The 19,966-nt window shown below is 33.9% G+C and overlaps 1 protein-coding gene across 2 annotated transcripts; it reads right to left on the bottom strand.

The window, feature by feature from the left end:
* Window positions 1–706: 706 nt before the first annotated feature.
* Window positions 707–19,481, bottom strand: LOC124414986 (GTP cyclohydrolase 1). 2 transcript variants are annotated; one of them, XM_046896195.1, is made up of 6 exons: window positions 19,326–19,481; window positions 11,593–11,832; window positions 8,833–9,042; window positions 4,740–4,905; window positions 1,917–2,033; window positions 707–1,077 (listed from the first exon to the last, which is right to left on the bottom strand). In XM_046896195.1, exons 1-6 carry the CDS (start codon window positions 19,411–19,413, stop codon window positions 948–950), a joined length of 951 nt encoding a protein of 316 aa, XP_046752151.1. In that variant the 5' UTR covers window positions 19,414–19,481; the 3' UTR covers window positions 707–947. The 2 variants fall into 2 exon arrangements, with proteins under 2 accessions (XP_046752151.1, XP_046752152.1); XM_046896196.1 differs by lacking the exon at window positions 19,326–19,481 and adding an exon at window positions 12,361–12,394 and having other exon boundaries at window positions 708–1,077.
* Window positions 19,482–19,966: the final 485 nt, after the last annotated feature.

Below are 19,966 nucleotides of genomic sequence, written 5' to 3'. Positions count from 1 at the left end.
CGCCAAACATCTGGCTGTGAAATTTTGCGATAACCATACCACGGATATCACCTTGTTCGCTTTATAGTTTAATTCAATTTAATTTAATTTACTAAATGTTATTTTCTTATGTTAAAATAAATTTTCAATGTATATCTAAATATCAACGACGTGTCATTGTTCTATAAAATTGGAAGAGCAAGACCTGTAGTACGTTATAAGAGATTTTCTTTTTCTGTTACTCGCGTACTGTGATACTTTGCAAAAAATTGAATTCAGAGTGTTTTGCTTTATGATAATTTCATACTATCTGGAATGATCGACAGAACCATGAAACAGAAATGGCATCGATATGAGTTTCTTCAAAGATGATGTAATATTCGCACATCTTGGGTTGGATGGTAAGTGCGAAAATCTTTCGGAGTACTAAGATATTGTCTCGTTGTAAACTGGTCAGCAATTTGATTACGTCTCTGTGTTTGCGGGACGCCTGAATGTATAAGTAACATTAATATATATCATTTATATTTGATAAGATTTCTCCACGTTGCCAATTCTTACACAATACATAAATATTACATGTTTTTCTCAACTGTGACTCAAATACACAAACATGTGGCTACGTTTCACAGCCCTGGTGAAAATTCCGTTACACACGGCTGGAAGTGTACAGAGAACGTGCTAATCACCATAAAGAAAGAGACAGAAAATTGATGCTGCGTCTGTTTTTATAAGGTGTTTGGGACATTTTTTGTACTTATCTATCTGCGTCTAACAGAATTTTTACCAGACAGTTAGACTAACTCAAGTAAACATAATTTCTAAAATGAAACTACGAAAAAAAATATATCCAAGAAGAATACAGAAAATGAGACGAAGGCGGAAATTTTTCAATTTACAATCTACTACGTGTTGACATCGCTACGCGTAAGAAAACTGCAAGCAAATCCTTTGTGTTCTTGAAGATTCTATTTTGAATTAACTAAATTGAGGAACTCCTCCCTAGTCTTGGAGTCGTTACGAAAAACGCCAAGCATGGTTGACGTTACTGTTTTGCTGTTAATTTTTTGAACCCCTCGCATCACCATGCACATGTGCCTGAAATAAAAAAAAACAAGTCTTATAGTAATGTATTAGAATATGTGAGAATTAACTTATCATTAATACTGCATTCATCTTGCGTTGGTCATTTGCATTGAAAATTTCTTTCTACAAAGCTATGCAGAGAATTTCCATTCACTGAATTACACCCGCTTGAAGCAAAAATATAAAAATATTTTACAAAAACTTTTATTATTTCGTTAATATTTAACTATATAAGTCATGTTTATTCTTTATCTTTCTACAATGCACAAAATCGTTCAAGGTGCTTAAAAACCTTTGTCAAGTTATTTAGACCGTAATATTTATCAGTGACAATAACAGTTAAATATTTCTTTTAAATCTGATAACCACGTCATAAATATTCATCCGATCTTGAACCTAGTTTTTTGATTTAACATACAGGGTATCTAACAGATCTGATCCAAACATATACATACATAAATCTGCATATATCTTTGCCTCAGTGAAAGGTGGAATATTGATATCTAGGAATGAAAAATTCAAACTCATGACGCAAATGGCACAAGATCGTTACATAATTATTATTTACCATCTTTTAATTACTTGTTGCAAGTATTTGTGGAATTCCAGGGACGTATGAAGGTGCTTTTGTCTAACTTTGGCTCCCTGGTTTTCATTATTATATTGAGAAAAAAAATTTCATTTCAGCAAAGCAAAGACTTATTATAGAGACTTTTATTGTAGATAAATAACTGTTTATAGCTGATTTATTTATCATTTAAGATTGAAGCATTTTTCTTTTTAGACAGATTTTGATTGAAAGAATTTGATTATTTGTATGGGAAAGTAGGAAATTATAAAATTATACTAACACTCCTTCAACGACGACTGCAACACCGACAGGTTGTACAGCCTTGGTAACTGCAATTGCAATTTGTTTAGTAAGACGTTCTTGTACTTGAAGTCGTCGACTGAAGATCTCAACAATTCTGTAAAAAAATAATGAAACACCTGATGAATCATGAACACAAAGATAATGTAACGGTGGAGTTTAGAGAGAACTGCAGCGTTTTGATAACCAGTTCACAGGGAATTATACGAAAAAAAAAAAAAAAATAACAAAATAAAAACAACTTTCATAAATAAAGAAAGCATATTACCGAGGCTTCTGGAGCAGAGCTCAACGGTTGCAAATAAACTTGATACATTAAATAGATGTTTCAGGACTACAACATCGTCGAGTTTCAAAAATATTCTTTCTACAAATTTTTATTTTTTACTTCTGCTGTATACTGCTTCATCCTAATTTTTTTTTTTTTTTTTTTTTTTGTAGTTTCTACGAAATTGATTACAAGATTCTTTAAAGATGCTGTGTCATTTGAAACAGTGACAAACAAGATTATGTAAAACCAAATTCGATAAAATCTTGTAGAACGAATATTAAATTAGTTACATATTTTTTTTTTTTTTTTTGAGAATGGTGCATCGTACATATGTCAGTTTTTATATCTTTCAAGGCCGTGGTGTTTCCTTTTTTCTATCTACATGTATAACACGTCTCGTTCATCCTTCTATACTACTATATACAGTTAATTTAAATGATTTTTAATGACTAGTACAACACAAGAAGTTGGTAGAAACTATCGAATAACGTTTTTTTTGGTAGTATTGTCCCTACTATAAATGTCAAGTGATAAACCATAAAATACTATGGAAGAATTCTACGTGTAATTTCTTAAATGATTTACTTTGTAAATTCGATAAAATATGTAAGAAATCACATAATAAAGTAGAGGATGGATTCTTTCATAAGATTTTATGATTTATCAAATGAATATTTTCAGTATAGGTCTTTGCAAAACAGAATCCGAATCGGTATACAATATGAGAGTAAAACATGAATATAACGAATGGAAAGATAAATAGTCCAAGGAACAATCTAAGGTAGCAACGACGACAACGACCTTGTCTATCACTATACAATAATTTGCGTTGTTCTTGTCAGGTATGTAGGTATATATATATATATATATATTTATATATGTAGAACAATGTGCGATCGTTTGATACGGATATACACACGGATGCAGGTCTCACGTGTCCGCAAGTTACTTTACTCCATATATCTCAAGGTAGAATTTGTATCAGAGGGTTTATATAAACTGCACGGAAAGAGGGAGAGAGACACGTATACCACCTATGTTGGTATACAACACCGTCTATGTATGCATGTATCTATACATATAATCTGATATAGAGAATTGTGTCCGAACTGCGTGACGATGTGAAAGTCTGAACAATTTATTCCCCTTGCGGTTGTAATTGGCTCCTTCGACATATTTCACGCTAAGGCAATGATATTAACAGTCGTACAAGGTCACGTGGATGTGTGCGGTAATATACACATTTGCGCACGTCTGTATATGTGTACATACATGCTGTATAATGCAATTTGCAATAATTCTGTCGAAATGACACTGTCTTTAGCTTCTTAGGATGCTAGATTAAAATCTGAAATGAGGGAAAAACCGGTATCATTAAACGAGCTGCTACTGCTGCTTCGATATAATTGCTGTAAAAAATTAACACTCTACGATTCTACCCCACGTGTTCGCTGTCTTGACCGACTGAAATACTGTCCTTGTTACAGTTTTTTGACGTTCTACTGGTCAGCTGAAGCACGAGATCGCTCTTTCTTTGTATGCGGAATAGTTCACGAGAAGAGTGTAACAGAATCGTGGAAATTCCAGCAACGTTGGCTACATTAGATCAGAATTACGTTTTAAATTACTAAGGTGCGGCAAGATGGCGGCTCGTGATGCGCAGGTTATGCGTATTTCGCTTATTATTGAACATCATGAGAAACAGTGGGAGAAACGGGTTTTTATACATAACACGAGCATGTTTTTTGCATTTTCTATGCGTTTTTTCCACACACAAAGTACCCGATTCTATGACGGTCAAGTAACTCTGCGAATGCGTATGCGCAGAGTGCTGAAAAAACCAATTTTAAGTCGTAGGAGTTAAAAGTCGTCTTTTCTGTACTACGCGCATGCGCTGTCGCGGAAAAAATTTGAGATTACGCGATTTTAACCTCAATTTCAGGCTTCGTGAAAAAACGCGTAACATACTCTTGTCGTGTAAAGAATCGTGTGCAGCAAGGAGGCAACGATCTTTTCGCCTCACATATTTGCAATATTCGTCTTTGGCTTACCAGCTACGACTCATATTGCAAGCTTACGCTCGACCCGAAAAGATCTGTAAAGAAAAGAACTGTATGAACTATACAGATTTTTCCTCAATTTCTGACAAAAAATATCTATAAACTGTCGATCAAGAGTTTCAGAAAGTGATTTAAATCATGAAATTATATTTATTCCTATATTAACGCAGAACAAAGTGATGGCAAGAATAGTATACAATCCTCACTTTCCTCTTGAGAAATATGCTAATGAGAATTAAGCTTTCGAAATTCCTGTGTGTAATTGCAGGCGTTGCTCATGCTGTCCAATAATCTTTACCCACTAAATTATTGAATTAAATGAACTAAATTGTGGTTTTAAAATTCCAAATTGAAATCAAATAGTCCAAATATTGTACTGATTTTAGTTCAACTTAATCATCGAATGAGAAATTAACAAACTTCACATTTCAGAACGGTAAGATAAATACCGACAATCGATACTGTTGCATACCTCGCCAATTTACTAAGTCCAAGAATCTTCTTGGAGGGTAAATAGCCGATTGATACTTTGCCATAGAAAGGAACGAGGTGGTGCTCGCACATGGAGAACATTTCGATGTCCTTCACCACTACCATCTCGTCGTGATCCTCGTCGAATACGGCGTCGTTGATAACATCTGTAATCAAACAGTTCGGACGATAAGTAATAAAAGTTAACCGATTGATTGTACACGAAGCGAATAATGTGTATAACATGAACTCAAATACTTTAATCTTAAATAAATTCAATGTCTATTCATCTTTCTACCAATGAATAAAAACTGGTATCGCAATTTAGATACCTATATATAGGTATAATATGTTTGCTTAATAAACTTATTTCTGTTCGGATGAGCAAACAATTTATTATAAGTCGAGGCTATTCGTGTAGAATGTATACTCTCGTAATCCTGTGTCCGATAGCATAAGAATCGGAAAGAAAGAGGAGAGAAAACGGAATGCCATATGTATGTACGTACAACAATGTCCAAGCTTTCGTTTCAAAATAAGTGAGGATTATTTTTATACGTTACGACAACGGTATGTAAACACAATTGAAAAGACTTGTGAAACGTTCTCCCATTCCTTACGTGTGTATATTATAAACCTTGTTCACCATGGAGGGAAAGAAGAATATTTCACCTTAAAAACGACAACTTACATTTACTCTACAAAATTCATTTAATTAAAGTGAGTGTCGTTAATCTAAGATGACGTAGACATCAGAAGGGGACAGATATATGAAGCGTCAGTCCATCAATTGGAATAATGGCTACCCTTTTTACGAAATTTGTTAATCGTTACACTGGTCGTTACTCACGTAAAATCACAGAATTTTTCTCCCTCTGAATTACGGGGAGGAAAACTGGAAGGATGGATGTGATTTATCCGTTATTGACCTACTTTAGGAGGATGCTATAGGTCATTTTTTACCGACGGAGTAAAATGTATTTCGTGTGTTACTAAAGCCTATATTATGCATAACTGAAATAAAAATGCCTCAGATAGCGTAATTATAAATATTTGAGTGTTGAATAAGAATACAAATAAAAAAAAAAATTTTATGCGCGAGTAAAGCTGAAAAATGTATTCCTGCGATTAGTGTTCATTCAACTACTTACTACATTCATAGATTTTTTAGCAAACATTTTCTTGGATGTTTATGTTCGAAATCATCTGAAGTATTTCGCTAGCTGTAACTTTTTTAAATCGACCATCAATAAGCAACAGTATGCAATATTCAAAAAGTGGCATTTCGCTCGGTCGGTAAAGACTGACTATAGCATCTGCAGAAAGCTGCTGAGGGTTTGAAATTTTATGTGCATAAAAAGCAGTCATAAAAAGCAGCACATCGGCTACACCTATCTCCACTGTCTTCAATGGCTTTCGCTGTGCTTTATACACGTAGGCATGAGTCTGCTGAGTGCTGATTCCCAACCCCCGTTGCCACGGCAACCCTTAACTGGAATCGCTAGCGCCCTAAGGAAACGCGGTGATTGGATTGAAGCTTGGCAACAACGTGTTGATCGTAATTCTTTTTTTTAATTTTATTTTCATCTCTTCGTTGCTTTTTTTTACCGACAGAGTAAAATTCACTCATTTTAGCCATCGAAAAAAGTATTTGCTTGAAGTGTAACTATAATACCAGAATACATTTCCTAGCCCTTTTTCTCGTGTATTATCAGACAGAACAGCTTAAGGATATTTTCCTTTGGAATTTTATATAGGATTGCACTATTTATCGTTATTTACGTATTATTACATCGGTAATGCATAGACTTTGATAATCAATAAAAATAAGTAACATTTTACCTAATCGGTATTTATAGTAGCCTCGTTTCGCGAATTTGTCTGAAATTATATGACATGTTTCGCACGTGCGGAATGTGATCCGGTAACAAGCGATTTAACAAATGAAATAAAGAAAGCGAGACAGAGACGCGGAGAGAAATGGGAGTGGAATAAATCGGGTATAAGGGTCTGGGAAAACGGCGTGGGAGGTGGAGCTTTCATAGCGAAGTGCTCGTGACGGGATTTCATGCTCTGAGATTTTCCCCGATTCAGTGGCGTAGAATCTCGCAAAAAAAGGTTGCGGGTCAAGTGAATAAAAAGGGTGATTAAGCGTGCAGGCATTATATATATATATACACTCGATTCTTACCCCAAGGTGATAATTATAGTGTTCTAAAATTTTTTAAAAGTAAAAATAAAAGAATAGCCAATATACCTATAGCAACAAAACACTAGATCGTTAAAAACAAGAGCAATAAGTAAATATGAATGATTAAAGATTGATGATACCTGGATTAGTACAATAAACTGATATTTTTCGCGAGAGTTGTTTAAACGAAAATAATGGCAAAACAAATTGGAAAAAGTTTGAATTATACGATGATTGGAGTGAAAATTACTGAAAATTTTGCAAAGTAACTTATCGATGTTCGAAAAGTATCCACTATCCAATGGAAGGACAAAAATTCACGCATGTATAATAGAAGGTAATAATTATGTAGTGAAATGAAATACCGATAATGACAAAATTATCCAGCCAATAAGGTGATCTCGACCGATTACACCGTAAAAAAAATATTTGAAATAATTTGAATCCTCAATATATCATAGAACTTTTGTAATATTGCAATTTTTTCCCAACAATAGGATGAAAAATTTACGAGCTACGCCATTGGATTCGGGACTCGCAATAGGCGGAGAGGCAGGCTACTTAGCAGATAAGCAAAGCTTTCTGCCCCGTTCTCCACGTCCCCTTCATCGCACACTTCGAAGAGCGAAAAATTTATTCGAGAATATCATAAAGCGAGATTCTTCCCAAGGATTTTTTTTCCGCTCTGGTCTGCACAAAATGCCACCTGTGACTCGGATTGATGGATAAAAAATGATACCAAAAAAGCGAATTTTTATGACTGTATAAGACCTAGAAAAAAAAATTACCCCCACAAGTACGTTTACAGAGTTCAGACTTTTTCACAAAGTTGATTCCCAAAAGAATTTCCGAAAAGTAGAAAAAACAATGACTAGGTAATTGACCATCCTGTGTTCACTAAAAAGAAATGGTCAATACAGAAAAGTTTATCATATTCGTAACGAAAAGATTGATGAAACGCGAAACGACGCGTTTTTTTTTTTTTGAAAATAAAAATCGTTTCTTCCCTGATTCGGAATAAAATAGAATTGAAAGAAAAAGAAGTGAAATGAATGAACACTTTAAAGCACTCCAAATTTAAAGCACTCCGATTATATATTGATATTAAGATTAAACTGGAAACAATAAAATCTTTAATAGCGAATTAATTATTCCTTGGTGTCCTCGTCGATGTTGACTCAAAGTAATCCCAATATATACATTATATACATTGTATACGTATTAAAATGCGTCAGTAAAGTTACTTAAAAATTCACAATTACATCGTCCTTGTTTAGTGAGAGTTTTTCTGTTCACCCAGTATTTGTAATACAATGAAAATAATCACCGGTAAGTATTTTATAGTAATCACCTTGTACTAAATTTCACGCAACAGAGGTACACGAAAACAAAACAATGGTACGTAAATAATTTAATTAACCTTCATAAAAATATTCTTTTTTCCTGCAAAAATTATCGTAAGTTATATTCAGAGAAACTTGCGGTGTAAAAATGTAGCAAAATTTATTACAACATTACCTCCACAGATAAAAAAACTTATTTTAATAATAATGAAAAAAAAACCTTTGATTCAATACAGTTTTTGAAAAAAAAAAATTTCTAACTTCGTATTTCGAACGGTGTAATTGGAGAAATTTTTTGATTTCATATCAGTAAAATTTTACGAAGCATCTGCGGTTGATTTTACAGGAAATTTGAAAAAAAATGATCAGATCTATGAAATACTGTATTACTTTATTATAAAATGTGATAAATAATTGCAACAAAAAAAAATATATATATATATAATTCAATCTGGATTAATTTCGGAGTTTCGTTGCGATTTTAAATCTTTCAACAGAAATTACTTACAATTATCACGAGGTCTAATTTTAAGACTGGCTTAAAATTTTTACAAACTTACCTTTTAAACTCTGATCGTAGCCCTTGGTGAAAAACAACATGGCCTTAGCGGCTCTTTCAGGAGTTTTAAGGAGACCCTGGCGTTCAGGATCCTCTCCAAGGGAACTGAGGAGGAGTTTATAACTCCTGGACATTTCTGGTAGAAGATCTTCTCTGGTTGGCGGTCGATGATCGAGCTCCAAGTCGTGATGAAACGTGCATTTCTCGTGTCCTGCGCAAAAATTCAAACCCACACGATAACGAATCATCACTTTTTTAACCCATTCGAAATTATTTCTATCATTCTTTTTTCCTCGCACAGAGAGGAAAAGAAATTTGTTAAACATTTTGAGAAAAAATTTATTAAAGAAATTATTGTGGAACAAAAAAATAGTTCCTTTAATGTTGTTGTTTTTTTTACGCATATACATATATATATATATATGTACTTTTGTGAAAATCTCAGAAAGATGATGATTTTTCGCAATCGAGTAAATAATAGTTGCAACTTACGTCAGAAGCAGAAAGAGAAAAAAATCTTTAAACATCGTACATTATAATATGTAGCATAATGATACGTGATGAAAGACACACGTGATGAATCACAGATAGCAGCGATTAGTCTCCCGTATAAATTAATTACGAAATCAATTAAGTGTTTTCATAATGCGTTTGTGTATACGTATCGCTTTTTTTTTTTTATACACATCAATAATACAGTTTTACACTAACAAACGCCTGTGCATTCGTTCAATTCTTATCGTATAGGCGATAGTCCTCGGCGACCCCCATTATTGAATGAAAACAAACTTTATGCTGAGTAAAGATAATATTGATTCCGAAATTTGGTTTACATCATTAGTTTCTGTTCGCATTATTATGAAATACTTTTGGCATAAGTACCTTCAAATATTATACGATAGAAAATCTCCGAAGAAGAAATGTATATTTTTAATTTTTATCGAGATTATTTTTTCGTTTTTTTTTTTTTTTTTCTTTTGGTTTTTCTTTTACTTTTCTTGGAAAAATTTTACACTTTCTTCGGTAGAATATTTGGTATTTCGTATATGTATACATATGACCCATAATTCATCTCTGCAACCCAGAAGTTTGAAGATTATTCATCTTTGTTTGGATACGCGAAGATGAAAGAAAAAAAATCGCAGTCAAGACCTCATAAAATTATATATATATATATGTTCACAATAACGGTGCACATGGTAAATTGATGAGCGAATATCCACATGTTTATGTAGGTTATGCCTCGTACATACAATTCGCGTCTTTATGTCAAAACAACAAAATCTACGGCATGCGATCGTTTTGTTACTTTTCTATTTTTATTTTCATTATTCGTATACTTTATGCATATGTAATCGGGTGAAAGAAATCTTCGATGCATGTAAGTTAAAATTATACCGGCTTTTTAAATATTCTTTTCGGTGATTATTATACGTTATATCAATAACTCAGTGCAGTAAAACGATTTACTTTACTGCGAATCTTATAATATGATATAATTCGTGGTCAAGAATTATAAAAATCTTTTTAAATTACGAAGTAATATAAAAGAATGAATTTTGATGATTGCGTTCCGAAATTAGCTGGCAGCGCTAGAAACTCCCTAGGAAAGAGGCAAGGCTATCCACAAACTCGAGAGCTGAAAAGAGACAAAAAAAATTGTCGATACCGCCAGGAGTTAATATCGGAACGCACTCATAATAATATTAGGATTCAGTAACGTTATTGTAATGATTTACATTTCGACAAAAGCGTCATTTCACAATTGCAAGAATGTCGGTAATGCAATAGATCATTTGCATTCACAATTTCAAAACTTAACCACTTCAAAGTCACTATAAACTTACAAAATAGTACCCTTTCCCCCCAATGTTTCGTTTCGTCAACGTTACTAACTTCATGCAGCACGAGGGTGCAGTTAGTAACGTTATCGTAATCATTTACATTTCGACAAAAGCGTTATTTCACAATTGTCGGAATATCGGTAATGCAATAAATTATTCGTATTCACATTTCGAAAACTTAACCACTTCAAAATCACCATAATCGTGCAAAATAGTCATTTTTCCCCCCGATGTTTCTCTGCCTTAACGTTACTAACTTTAGTCTCATAATATAACTGAGAGTTCTATTAGTCATTCCATCGATTCAGACGAATATAAAATAATAATCAATGGGTCAATCGATGACCGATAAATAGTATAAAAACGTGAATAACTCTTTCCGAAAAACTATCCTCATTATTATAGATAGCAAAAACAAATTTCTAGTTGCACATGTTACTACTTTCACGATACATGTTACTATTCTTTTAAATTACGATCACTTTCACTATATTCTCTCATTTGAATTTGAGATTCTCCACTGTTTAAGCAGCGATGAATTACTACCCTAAAGCGTTACTTAACTGAAAATAACTGATAGTAATGAAAAAAAATGTATAATATAATCACGCTAAATAATAATAATAATTTGTGTTTCGAACGATATTCAAACCGTTACATATTGTACATACAACGAATCTAGTGATTTTTTGTTTTTGTTTTCAATACCAGAATTATTTCAAGCAACCGCATAATAATCTATAAGAAATTTAAAAAAAAGAAACAAACATTTCCAGTGATCAATGGAAAGAATCATGAAAATTATAATATATACTACGTTTTCTGTTTTCCTTTATTTTTTGTTTTTCGCAAATTCGCATCGCGATTATCGGCGGGTTTAACGTCTCTCTCTCCGTGCTTGCTCGTAAAATTTTTACCTGGAGTTGTGGAGGTCCTCGGCGTTCGAGGTGTTCCCGGTATATCGAGTTCGGAATCTTCGACATTCTCGTTCCACGAGACTGTCCTAAGTGGTCCCGGCTTTTTGACAATATTATTCTGCTGCATGTTGTTATCGTTTTGTTGTACGGCTCTTTCATTATAGATGGCTACCTCGCCCTCCCCTGCGCCTCCATTCGCCGCGCATTGATTGTTAACACCGTTCATCGTCTGTCCCCTATCTGCGTACAATGTTATGTATTATACACGATTACACGAGCCCGATTTTCTTCTAGTATATGATTATTTTCTTTATACTATCGTCTGACGATTTTTAATCTGCATAAATTTTTCACGTGACTTTCGGGTTTTTTTTTTTTTTTTTTCTTCTTCTTCTTCTCTTCTAACGCTCAGTCAACTCTAATTCACCCCGTTTTTTTTTTAATTTTCTTTTTTAAACTCAGTGATAATTATGATAGAATTCTTTGTCTTCTATATATATATATATATATATAACAGTTATGTTTCTCATACAAATTTGTTCAATAACAATAATAAAAATATTAATAATAAAGTAGAGTTGAAAGAAATCGAGTGCCTGTTATAATGATATAAGTTTAATTCGAAAGTAATTATTTGATTATTATATATCACGCACATATATTAATTTAGTATATATATGCATGTGAAAAATTTGATTGTATTTAAATTTTTTTTTAATTCCGCGTGCTTGTAGGGCTTGTTCGATTAAATCTTTTTACTTTTATTACCTCATAAGCCTTTTTACTGAATAATTATTCACAATAACAATATAAATTGTCAAACGATTTATATAAGAAAGAAAATTTAAAAAAAAAAACAAAAAAAAACAAAACAAACAAACACAAAGGAGATAGTCCGATAGGAAGAATGAATTAATTCAACAATTTGAATAAAAAACGGACGCTGATCGAATGTCGGATTGTCGGTGGAAAAATTGCAAATCGAACGATAATTGAAATGATGAAAAGTAAGATTGTAGAAATCGGAACGCGATGTCGCTCGTTCGACTGCCGCGGTGCGACTGGCCTGCCCGTTACTGGCTACTTATATTCTATATTCTCAGTTACTACTGTGCACAGCTGCCATGTAGATACAGGCTGCGAAAGAGAACCGAAACGCAAAGCAACGCAACGCAACGCGGCGACGCAGCGCGAATTCAGGAACCGCTGCAGGGTGGGGCGATTTTGAGACAGGCCATTGATGCCCTCACAATTTAAACGGCCCTAAGTTCAAAATAGCAAAACTGTCGTGAATGGATGTATTTTTAACGACTAATCGGAGAAGCAACAAAAATGATTTTTTTTTTTCTAATTTCAAGTTAGTGCCTCTCGAATTATGAGGGCAGCTTGATGCTCCCTAAAAAAAAAAAAATTGCAAATTTCCAATAATTTTGGTTCGAAAAATGCGGTGGAATTTGTTGCAGAAATTCTTCACCTTTCTGTATACCTATACATGATATACACATTTGATAGTTTCTTAATTTCATTTTCTTTGTCCATTCTTGCAATCCGAGGATGTTGGAAAAGTTTGTGTAATTTTCTTTTAAATAATATTTCAAAAGTATCAGAGAATCGAACTCTACTCTTATGTCGAAGCCTGACTTTTTACACATGAATTATACTTATATGCCACATGCTTCATCTTCTGTTTACCGCAGTCTTCCCTGCCCTCACGGGAAAACCCTCGATAAGTGTTCATTCGTACTCTAAAGTCATGAATAATGCTAAATTCCCATAAGAAAAACGTTGCAACTACAAATGAATACCTAAGTTTAGGGTTTTTTCTGTAAGTTTATATATATATATATATATATATATATATATATATATATATATATCTCTTTTTCCTGACAGGTAATAAGTTTTCACTTGGTAATTAACGGTACAATAATGTTCAACAATGACTCAATCTTTCGTCTAACTTGTTCTCAGTACGAAACAAAATGCGAGTTCGATTCTACACGAACTATGCGACAATAACTGTGATGCAGCTGACGTGAGAGAATGGGATACATTGTCAAATAATTCGTACAGAATCGAACTCACATTTTGTTTCGGAGCACAAATAAGTTAGCCGTAAACTTAAGGCATTAATGAATATTACTGTAGATGCACCTTATGTACAGGTTCAGCACCATATTCCGCTACCTCATTATTGCGATGAATAACCGAACTTGATGGCAGTCCTCCTCTTAATTGCCTCATTATTGCCATCGTTGATTTTCTGAATTCAATTTTTCATCATTTTCCACATTTCGTAATATTTAGGTTCTTTTGACAAATAATATTTCACGTTTGGGATTACCGTGGTGAGTGACGATGCTCGACCTGAACATGAAGTGCAACTCCGGTTGCCTGCCTGAGGCGCACGGATCCTTCCGCTGTTAGAAAAACTCACGATATATGTATATATTTATGATAACAGTGAACACCACATTTTATGGTTGGTGTAACATTTAAATTGGTTTTTCAGTTGACTACATTTTTTTAGTCAAGTAAAACCGTAAGCCGAATTTATTGTTGCGTCAACGTCACTTATTTACCGCAATAGTTACGAAAAAATATGCATACGAGTGACCTGGCCGGTTAAAAATTTTTTTACCATATACCAGGTATTCTTGTTACAGCTACAGAACTCAGATTCATTCGTATCCCGATAAATTAAAGTTGCGGAATCACCGAGGGAATCATATAAACGAATAAGATTATTTGTAAACCTTGGTACGATCATACGAATTTTTAAATTCCTGGCAATATCTTCGTATTTGTATTTGTGAATTAATTATACTTCACCTGATTAACGAGAATCAACTGAATTATTGTAAAATAATTAAACCAATAAGAATTGTCTGAATTAATAAGAATGAACTGAGAAATAACTAAATATGAGAAATTAGGTCAAGCTGATTTGAATTAGTTTGGATTTGTGCCCGGATTACCGGTTTGCAAACAGAAAAAAATTGATATCAAATTGAAAAGTTGAGTTGAATTAAAAAAAATAATTTGGACGAACAAGAAAAAAAAAAGAACCAATTGAAATTTATTAAAACTTACTTGAGTGGGAATGAATTATCGAGAATTATCGAGAAAAAAATTGAAATTCATAAGTTGAATTAGAGAAATTTATCTGAATCGAAGAAATTAATGTGAAATTGAAAAAATTAAGTTGAATTACATGAATTAATTTAAATTAATCCAACATACAAAATGATTGCGTCACTCAAACCTCGAGTTATTTCCCTCTCGCTTGACTCGTCGCTCTCGAGCCTGTAGTAATCCATAGGAAAAATCAGCTCACACCACCTGCGTCAGTGCTATAGACGTCTGCGGAATTACCGAGAATATGTGTAGAATGGTCACAATGAAAAGAGCATTCGCGGAAAATTCATGCGTCCTCGTAATTGCCACCTTGCAAACTTTCGTAATCTGTCTATACGTATAGTTGAGAATATTATTAGAAACGTTTTGCTACGGCAATTAGTCTTTGGAATCCAGGAAGAGGGATTTTGTTTTTTGTATCCCTCTGATTCATTTTTTATGTATCCATGCGTTCATCTTTCATTTATTTTTCTAATCATGTATCTCAAAAACTGTCTAATATGCTCTGAACAAACCATAATTAATTATAAAAGACGTTTTTTGTCGTGTTTTTCACTTTTTATCGACTCAACGAGATTCAAATCAAGTCCTGAAGCTTGCACAAACTTTTTGGTACACTGGCGTTAATATGATTCGTTCAAAACGATCAGCTGTTAGCCCGGTTTGGCACCATTTTGCAACTTATTAGCCGTGTACGCTAATCTAAGTTCCCATTTAACTTCTTGAAAAGCTAGTTCTCCCACTAAAATAGACTGATATTCGTGTGTCCTTCTTGATAAATCATCTTGTTTATCTCTGTAAAGGATCTTAAGGTACTTGTCGAGTAATCTGCAATTTTCACTAAAGCATTTAAACCAAAAAAAAACAATCCAATTGGTCCCGTGCAATAACTTTCGGACACTTCGATCATATCGAATTGTTTCTCATGAAGTGTCACGCCACCGTGGAATGTTGAAAAAATTGCGTTTTTTTCTTCTCCTTTCATTTTACTACAGTTCCAAGCCTTAAGAATGGTTTGTAATTTTTTCTTTATATCTTTCAAAACTCACCGCATTAAATTTAAAGAAAATTGTCAAGATAGCAAAAAGACCAAGCATGTATTTAACCTGCTCATTTTGGTTACATTTAACCGTAATCTTAAAAAAGGTTTTTTAGCAGTTTCGAAAAATGTCATCATTTGTTGTTCCGTTCCTATTCTATTTGATCCGTTGAACGACGATTATCCTGTATGTTTTTTCAATTACGCAACTAGGGCAAAAATTCTACTGAGATATTTAAAATCTATAATACAGTATTCATTCTTGTATATATAGACACACGTAATTATATTGTACTAGAAAAAATGTGTAAATACGTGAACAGTATAAATATACCGGCCTCGTACGAAATACGCCGTATAGAACCTTAGATTCAGTTATAATGGACAAGGTTACCAGGAAGAGATTGATAATTCCAAGAGACAAAACTGTATAAACAAGAATGTAGATCTGAACGAGCTCCGGGAGCGATACACAACGATATTACCGATCGTAAACTAAATTGGTCGATAATGTGAGTAAGAAATTATAAGCGAAACGGGGTAAAACGGAGCTGCTCATACTATAAGCAAAGCTGCGTGTGATTGTTGCAACAAATAATTCGCCTACTTTTATTGTTGTGTGATTTTTTTTCTTCTTCGCAAAACCGCCAAGGTAAATTGCAGTTCTTTTTCAATATTTGCTATTACGATCTAATTCTGCACTAACGGTTTTCCTTCGTGAGTTTGCCTTTTCTCCTTTTCATTTGCTTTTTGCGCCCAATTCCTAAGTCTCTGATTGCCTTGCTCGCAATTACGGCTGATATTAATGATTTAAATATTTGAAGTATGACGAAATCATCTGAGTGATTTCAGAGCTACGTTATTATACCGCTATAATAACATGCCTGGGCAGGCTTTTTTAAACCAATCAATATTGACTTATTATTAGTGTCTTTGTGGTTGTTTATTTTACTTTTTATTTGCCACTCAGGAAGTAGTTTCAAACAATTATAGATTGCAATCGAACGTCAATCAAATCTCAATATGGATCTCCGTACTCTTATTTTGAAACTTGAATAACACATTGGCTATATCTATAAAGAGATTCAAAAAAATACAAGTCCTGTTATAGGCGTAAAATAAAATCGTACTATTTTTAATTTTGGAATTCATTTCTGATAGTGATCTTTGAGAAAATAATTTAGAAACCGGTTGACCGGTAGTATTCTCCTTTGAAGTCAAGAACACTGTTTTTCCCCGTTCTCATTAAAGTCCACACTCCTAATACGCGAGTATATATATATAGCAAGATGATTAATCGAGAATATCCCTATTTTGCAGAAATTACGGTAAACCGCAAGTCACTTTCGTGTATCTAGTAAATACTACACCCGTGACGATTGACGCATGTGAATGAGCAATATCATCAAGCTTCGGGGATAAGTTTGATGGGTATATTATAAGGTAATCTCCGGTGACTTTCCTCGATCCACTAAAACTCAAAGTAGATGGAATTACATAAGCCAAATCGACATTCTCGTTAGTTAAAATAATCAAACTATCCCTGTGATTAATCGAAAAGGTAAAAATATTTGCACCATTGAGGTTCCGAGTTTTAATCATATCTCTTCATCTCTCTAATTTGATTCTCATTGTATATGAGAGGGAAAAAAAACTGTAAAACGGTATACCGCACTCTTATCTCACATATATCAGTGAATAAGCCTTTCCTTGGGTTTTTTTATTTAATTTTTTCTCGTGTTTCATCGCAACTCTACTTTTCTCTCCAAAAACTTTCACAAGTAAGAAAAATTGAATATGTGTTCAATTTCTTATTATTTTACCAACTTGAATAAAATGTAGGAAAAGGAGTGAAGGTTCATAACAGGTTTTCGGATACGATGTTGACAGGTATTATGAAAGAATGTGAAACACTGAACGCCTGGCGTTATGCAATTGGCTTGACAAAAGAGAAAAGAAATTGCCTATGATTTAGGCGCCGGGGGTTTGGAATTTTTATATTAGTTGAGTTTGATATCCAAGGATTACGGCCATCAGCTGATATGATGTGCAAGATCAAAATAATTTAGTGTGTGGATTAAATCAGACCCGAGATAGAGTTACGTTATTTTCGTGACACTGATAATTCTGCGGGATCGATCCGGAGCGCTTGTGAAATATCAGCGCGGCTAATTGAACGAGGCTAAAACTCGACAAGGCTTCCACTTGATGAAAAGGAAGCGAGGCTGTTGATTAACTGCGGAGTATCTCGTGGGAAGGAATTTCGCAAACAGGTTGATCGACTTCTGATTTATATACCTATACATGAACAAGTATACAATGTACAACATGTACGTGGTACATAGTCAGAAACACACACAGTCACACCCAGAAACTTTGTGTTTTTTATTTAGTGGAATTTATTTACTAAATTTATTACTTTTTGCATTCCAAAAATATTCTACAATATTCATGTACAAAAACATTTTATTAATGTTACGTGGCAAATACATGTAATTTTATCCATCTACATAATTGTGTTGTAGATTATTAATTGCATCGTTGTTGCGGATCAACGATGATTGTTGTGATAGATTAATATACACTAACTTGCTATACAATCGCCCGAGGTCAGGATTGATTGGATCCCAAAAAAAATTATTGGGTGCTCAATGGCGTTCAAGGGAGAATATATACGAATAAATCAATTTTAAACGGTGCAGACAGTGACTGCAATAAATCGTTGACCTTGTCTCGCGTATACCGATCTACGAATTGTTCTGCAATCTCAGATCGATTGTTTTCACTCGGATTATTCTTGGGTAATAAATTTTATCATGGTGCTGCATTTCACCTCTGAACAGATACAATCCTTCAGTCACCTTCGTCAGATGATTATTCACAAATTGTCCGATAATTCGTCACTTTTCAAAATTCGAAGTATCACAGCTTTTCTTGATTCATATTTACTTTCGTGTTTTTTTTTTTTTTGCAATCTTTGATTAATAATTGGGATGAGAACCGACGTACCTACAATTTGTCATGTGTGTTCAAAACGTTGAAAAATAATGTCGGATGAGTAATCTATTTCTTAATCTCGATTAGACAATTTTGAATTCATCCCCAAGATTGTATTTAAGTTTTCAGTGACTGTGAATAAATTACAGTCCAAGTTTCGAGATCAACGGAAACGCTTTTTCCAGTTTCACGTTATTACAATATTTCGAATTATTGCGAGGGTAAAATCACGTATACGAAATCTTGAAATAACTTCACTGCTATTGTTTCTAGTCCATTTTGCGGGATTCAAACTTAAGAATTCGATATCCAAGCCAAAGCCAGAAATAAAAATAATTGATACTGTTAACCCCCCACCCGAATAAATGTTGAGCTCTAAAAAATTATAGATCTCAATAATATTTAACAAATAATTTGATACTAATTAGGAGGAATAATCATTTTTTCATAAAATTATAAACCGTAATAAGTACCTACCACAAATTCGATTATTTAGTCGATGAATATTTTCTGCGAGCTTTGCCCGAGTCTAAATAAATAAAAGAGTTGACCTACTCACCGTTTCCATTACTGAGAACGCAGAGACACCGGCTTTTTCCATTTTCCGTTCCGTTTTCTCGGTTATTGGTCTCCTTCTGATCCTTCATGATTAGAGTTGCACCGCGTCTTCGGCTTGAATTCGGAGTCTGATCGGAAAGATATTATGAAGAAAAAGTAAGAACGACTCTTTCAGAAACGAGGTTTTTTTTTTTTTTTATTGTGTTGGCAAATGTACACTTCGCTATATTGCTGTTGCTTAAAGACTGTTTGTACTGTTTCTCAAGCGAAATAAGAACGAGAAGTAAGCTTGGATTGGCGAACTCCCGAGGCTTATATATACGGCGGCTCTGTGCGATCGCAATTTTGCGTCAGGATCTATGCTCGGTCTGCCTGGACCCGATATAGACGCAACCTCCAGCATCCCTCGGCGCAAAACTCTCACCGAAGCGACGGTGACTATCATAGCTAAACCCGTCTATCCACGGTCATCAGGTCTCGAGCGTTGCCCCGAAAATCGTCAATGAAATCCGCGGGGCCGAGAAGTGATTTGGAAAATAAGCCCTGTTTTAGCAGAGGAAATTCTTGCGCTTCGGCGTTCCTCATTAGCTTGAAATTCGAAAACACCAAATGCGCTCATGCAATTAAAGCGAAAATAAGTAG

The sequence above is a fragment of the Diprion similis genome, chromosome 14 (assembly GCF_021155765.1).
Source record: "Diprion similis isolate iyDipSimi1 chromosome 14, iyDipSimi1.1, whole genome shotgun sequence".
NCBI lineage: Eukaryota > Metazoa > Arthropoda > Insecta > Hymenoptera > Diprionidae > Diprion > Diprion similis.
Note: the sequence above shows the minus strand (reverse complement) of the source record. Positions and strands in the feature narration are given on the sequence as shown.

What these genes read in the sequence shown, in the direction of transcription:
- LOC124414986 (XM_046896195.1), bottom strand. Translation starts at nt 19,413, where the DNA reads ATGAAGGATCAGAAGGAGACCAATAACCGAGAAAACGGAACGGAAAAT. An exon ending in CGTTCTCAGTAATGGAAACG is followed by an intron (nt 11,833 to 19,325) that starts GTGAGTAGGTCA and finishes CATTGTACGCAG; the next exon opens with ATAGGGGACAGACGATGAAC. An exon ending in GAGGACCTCCACAACTCCAG is followed by an intron (nt 9,043 to 11,592) that starts GTAAAAATTTTA and finishes ATTTTTGCGCAG; the next exon opens with GACACGAGAAATGCACGTTT.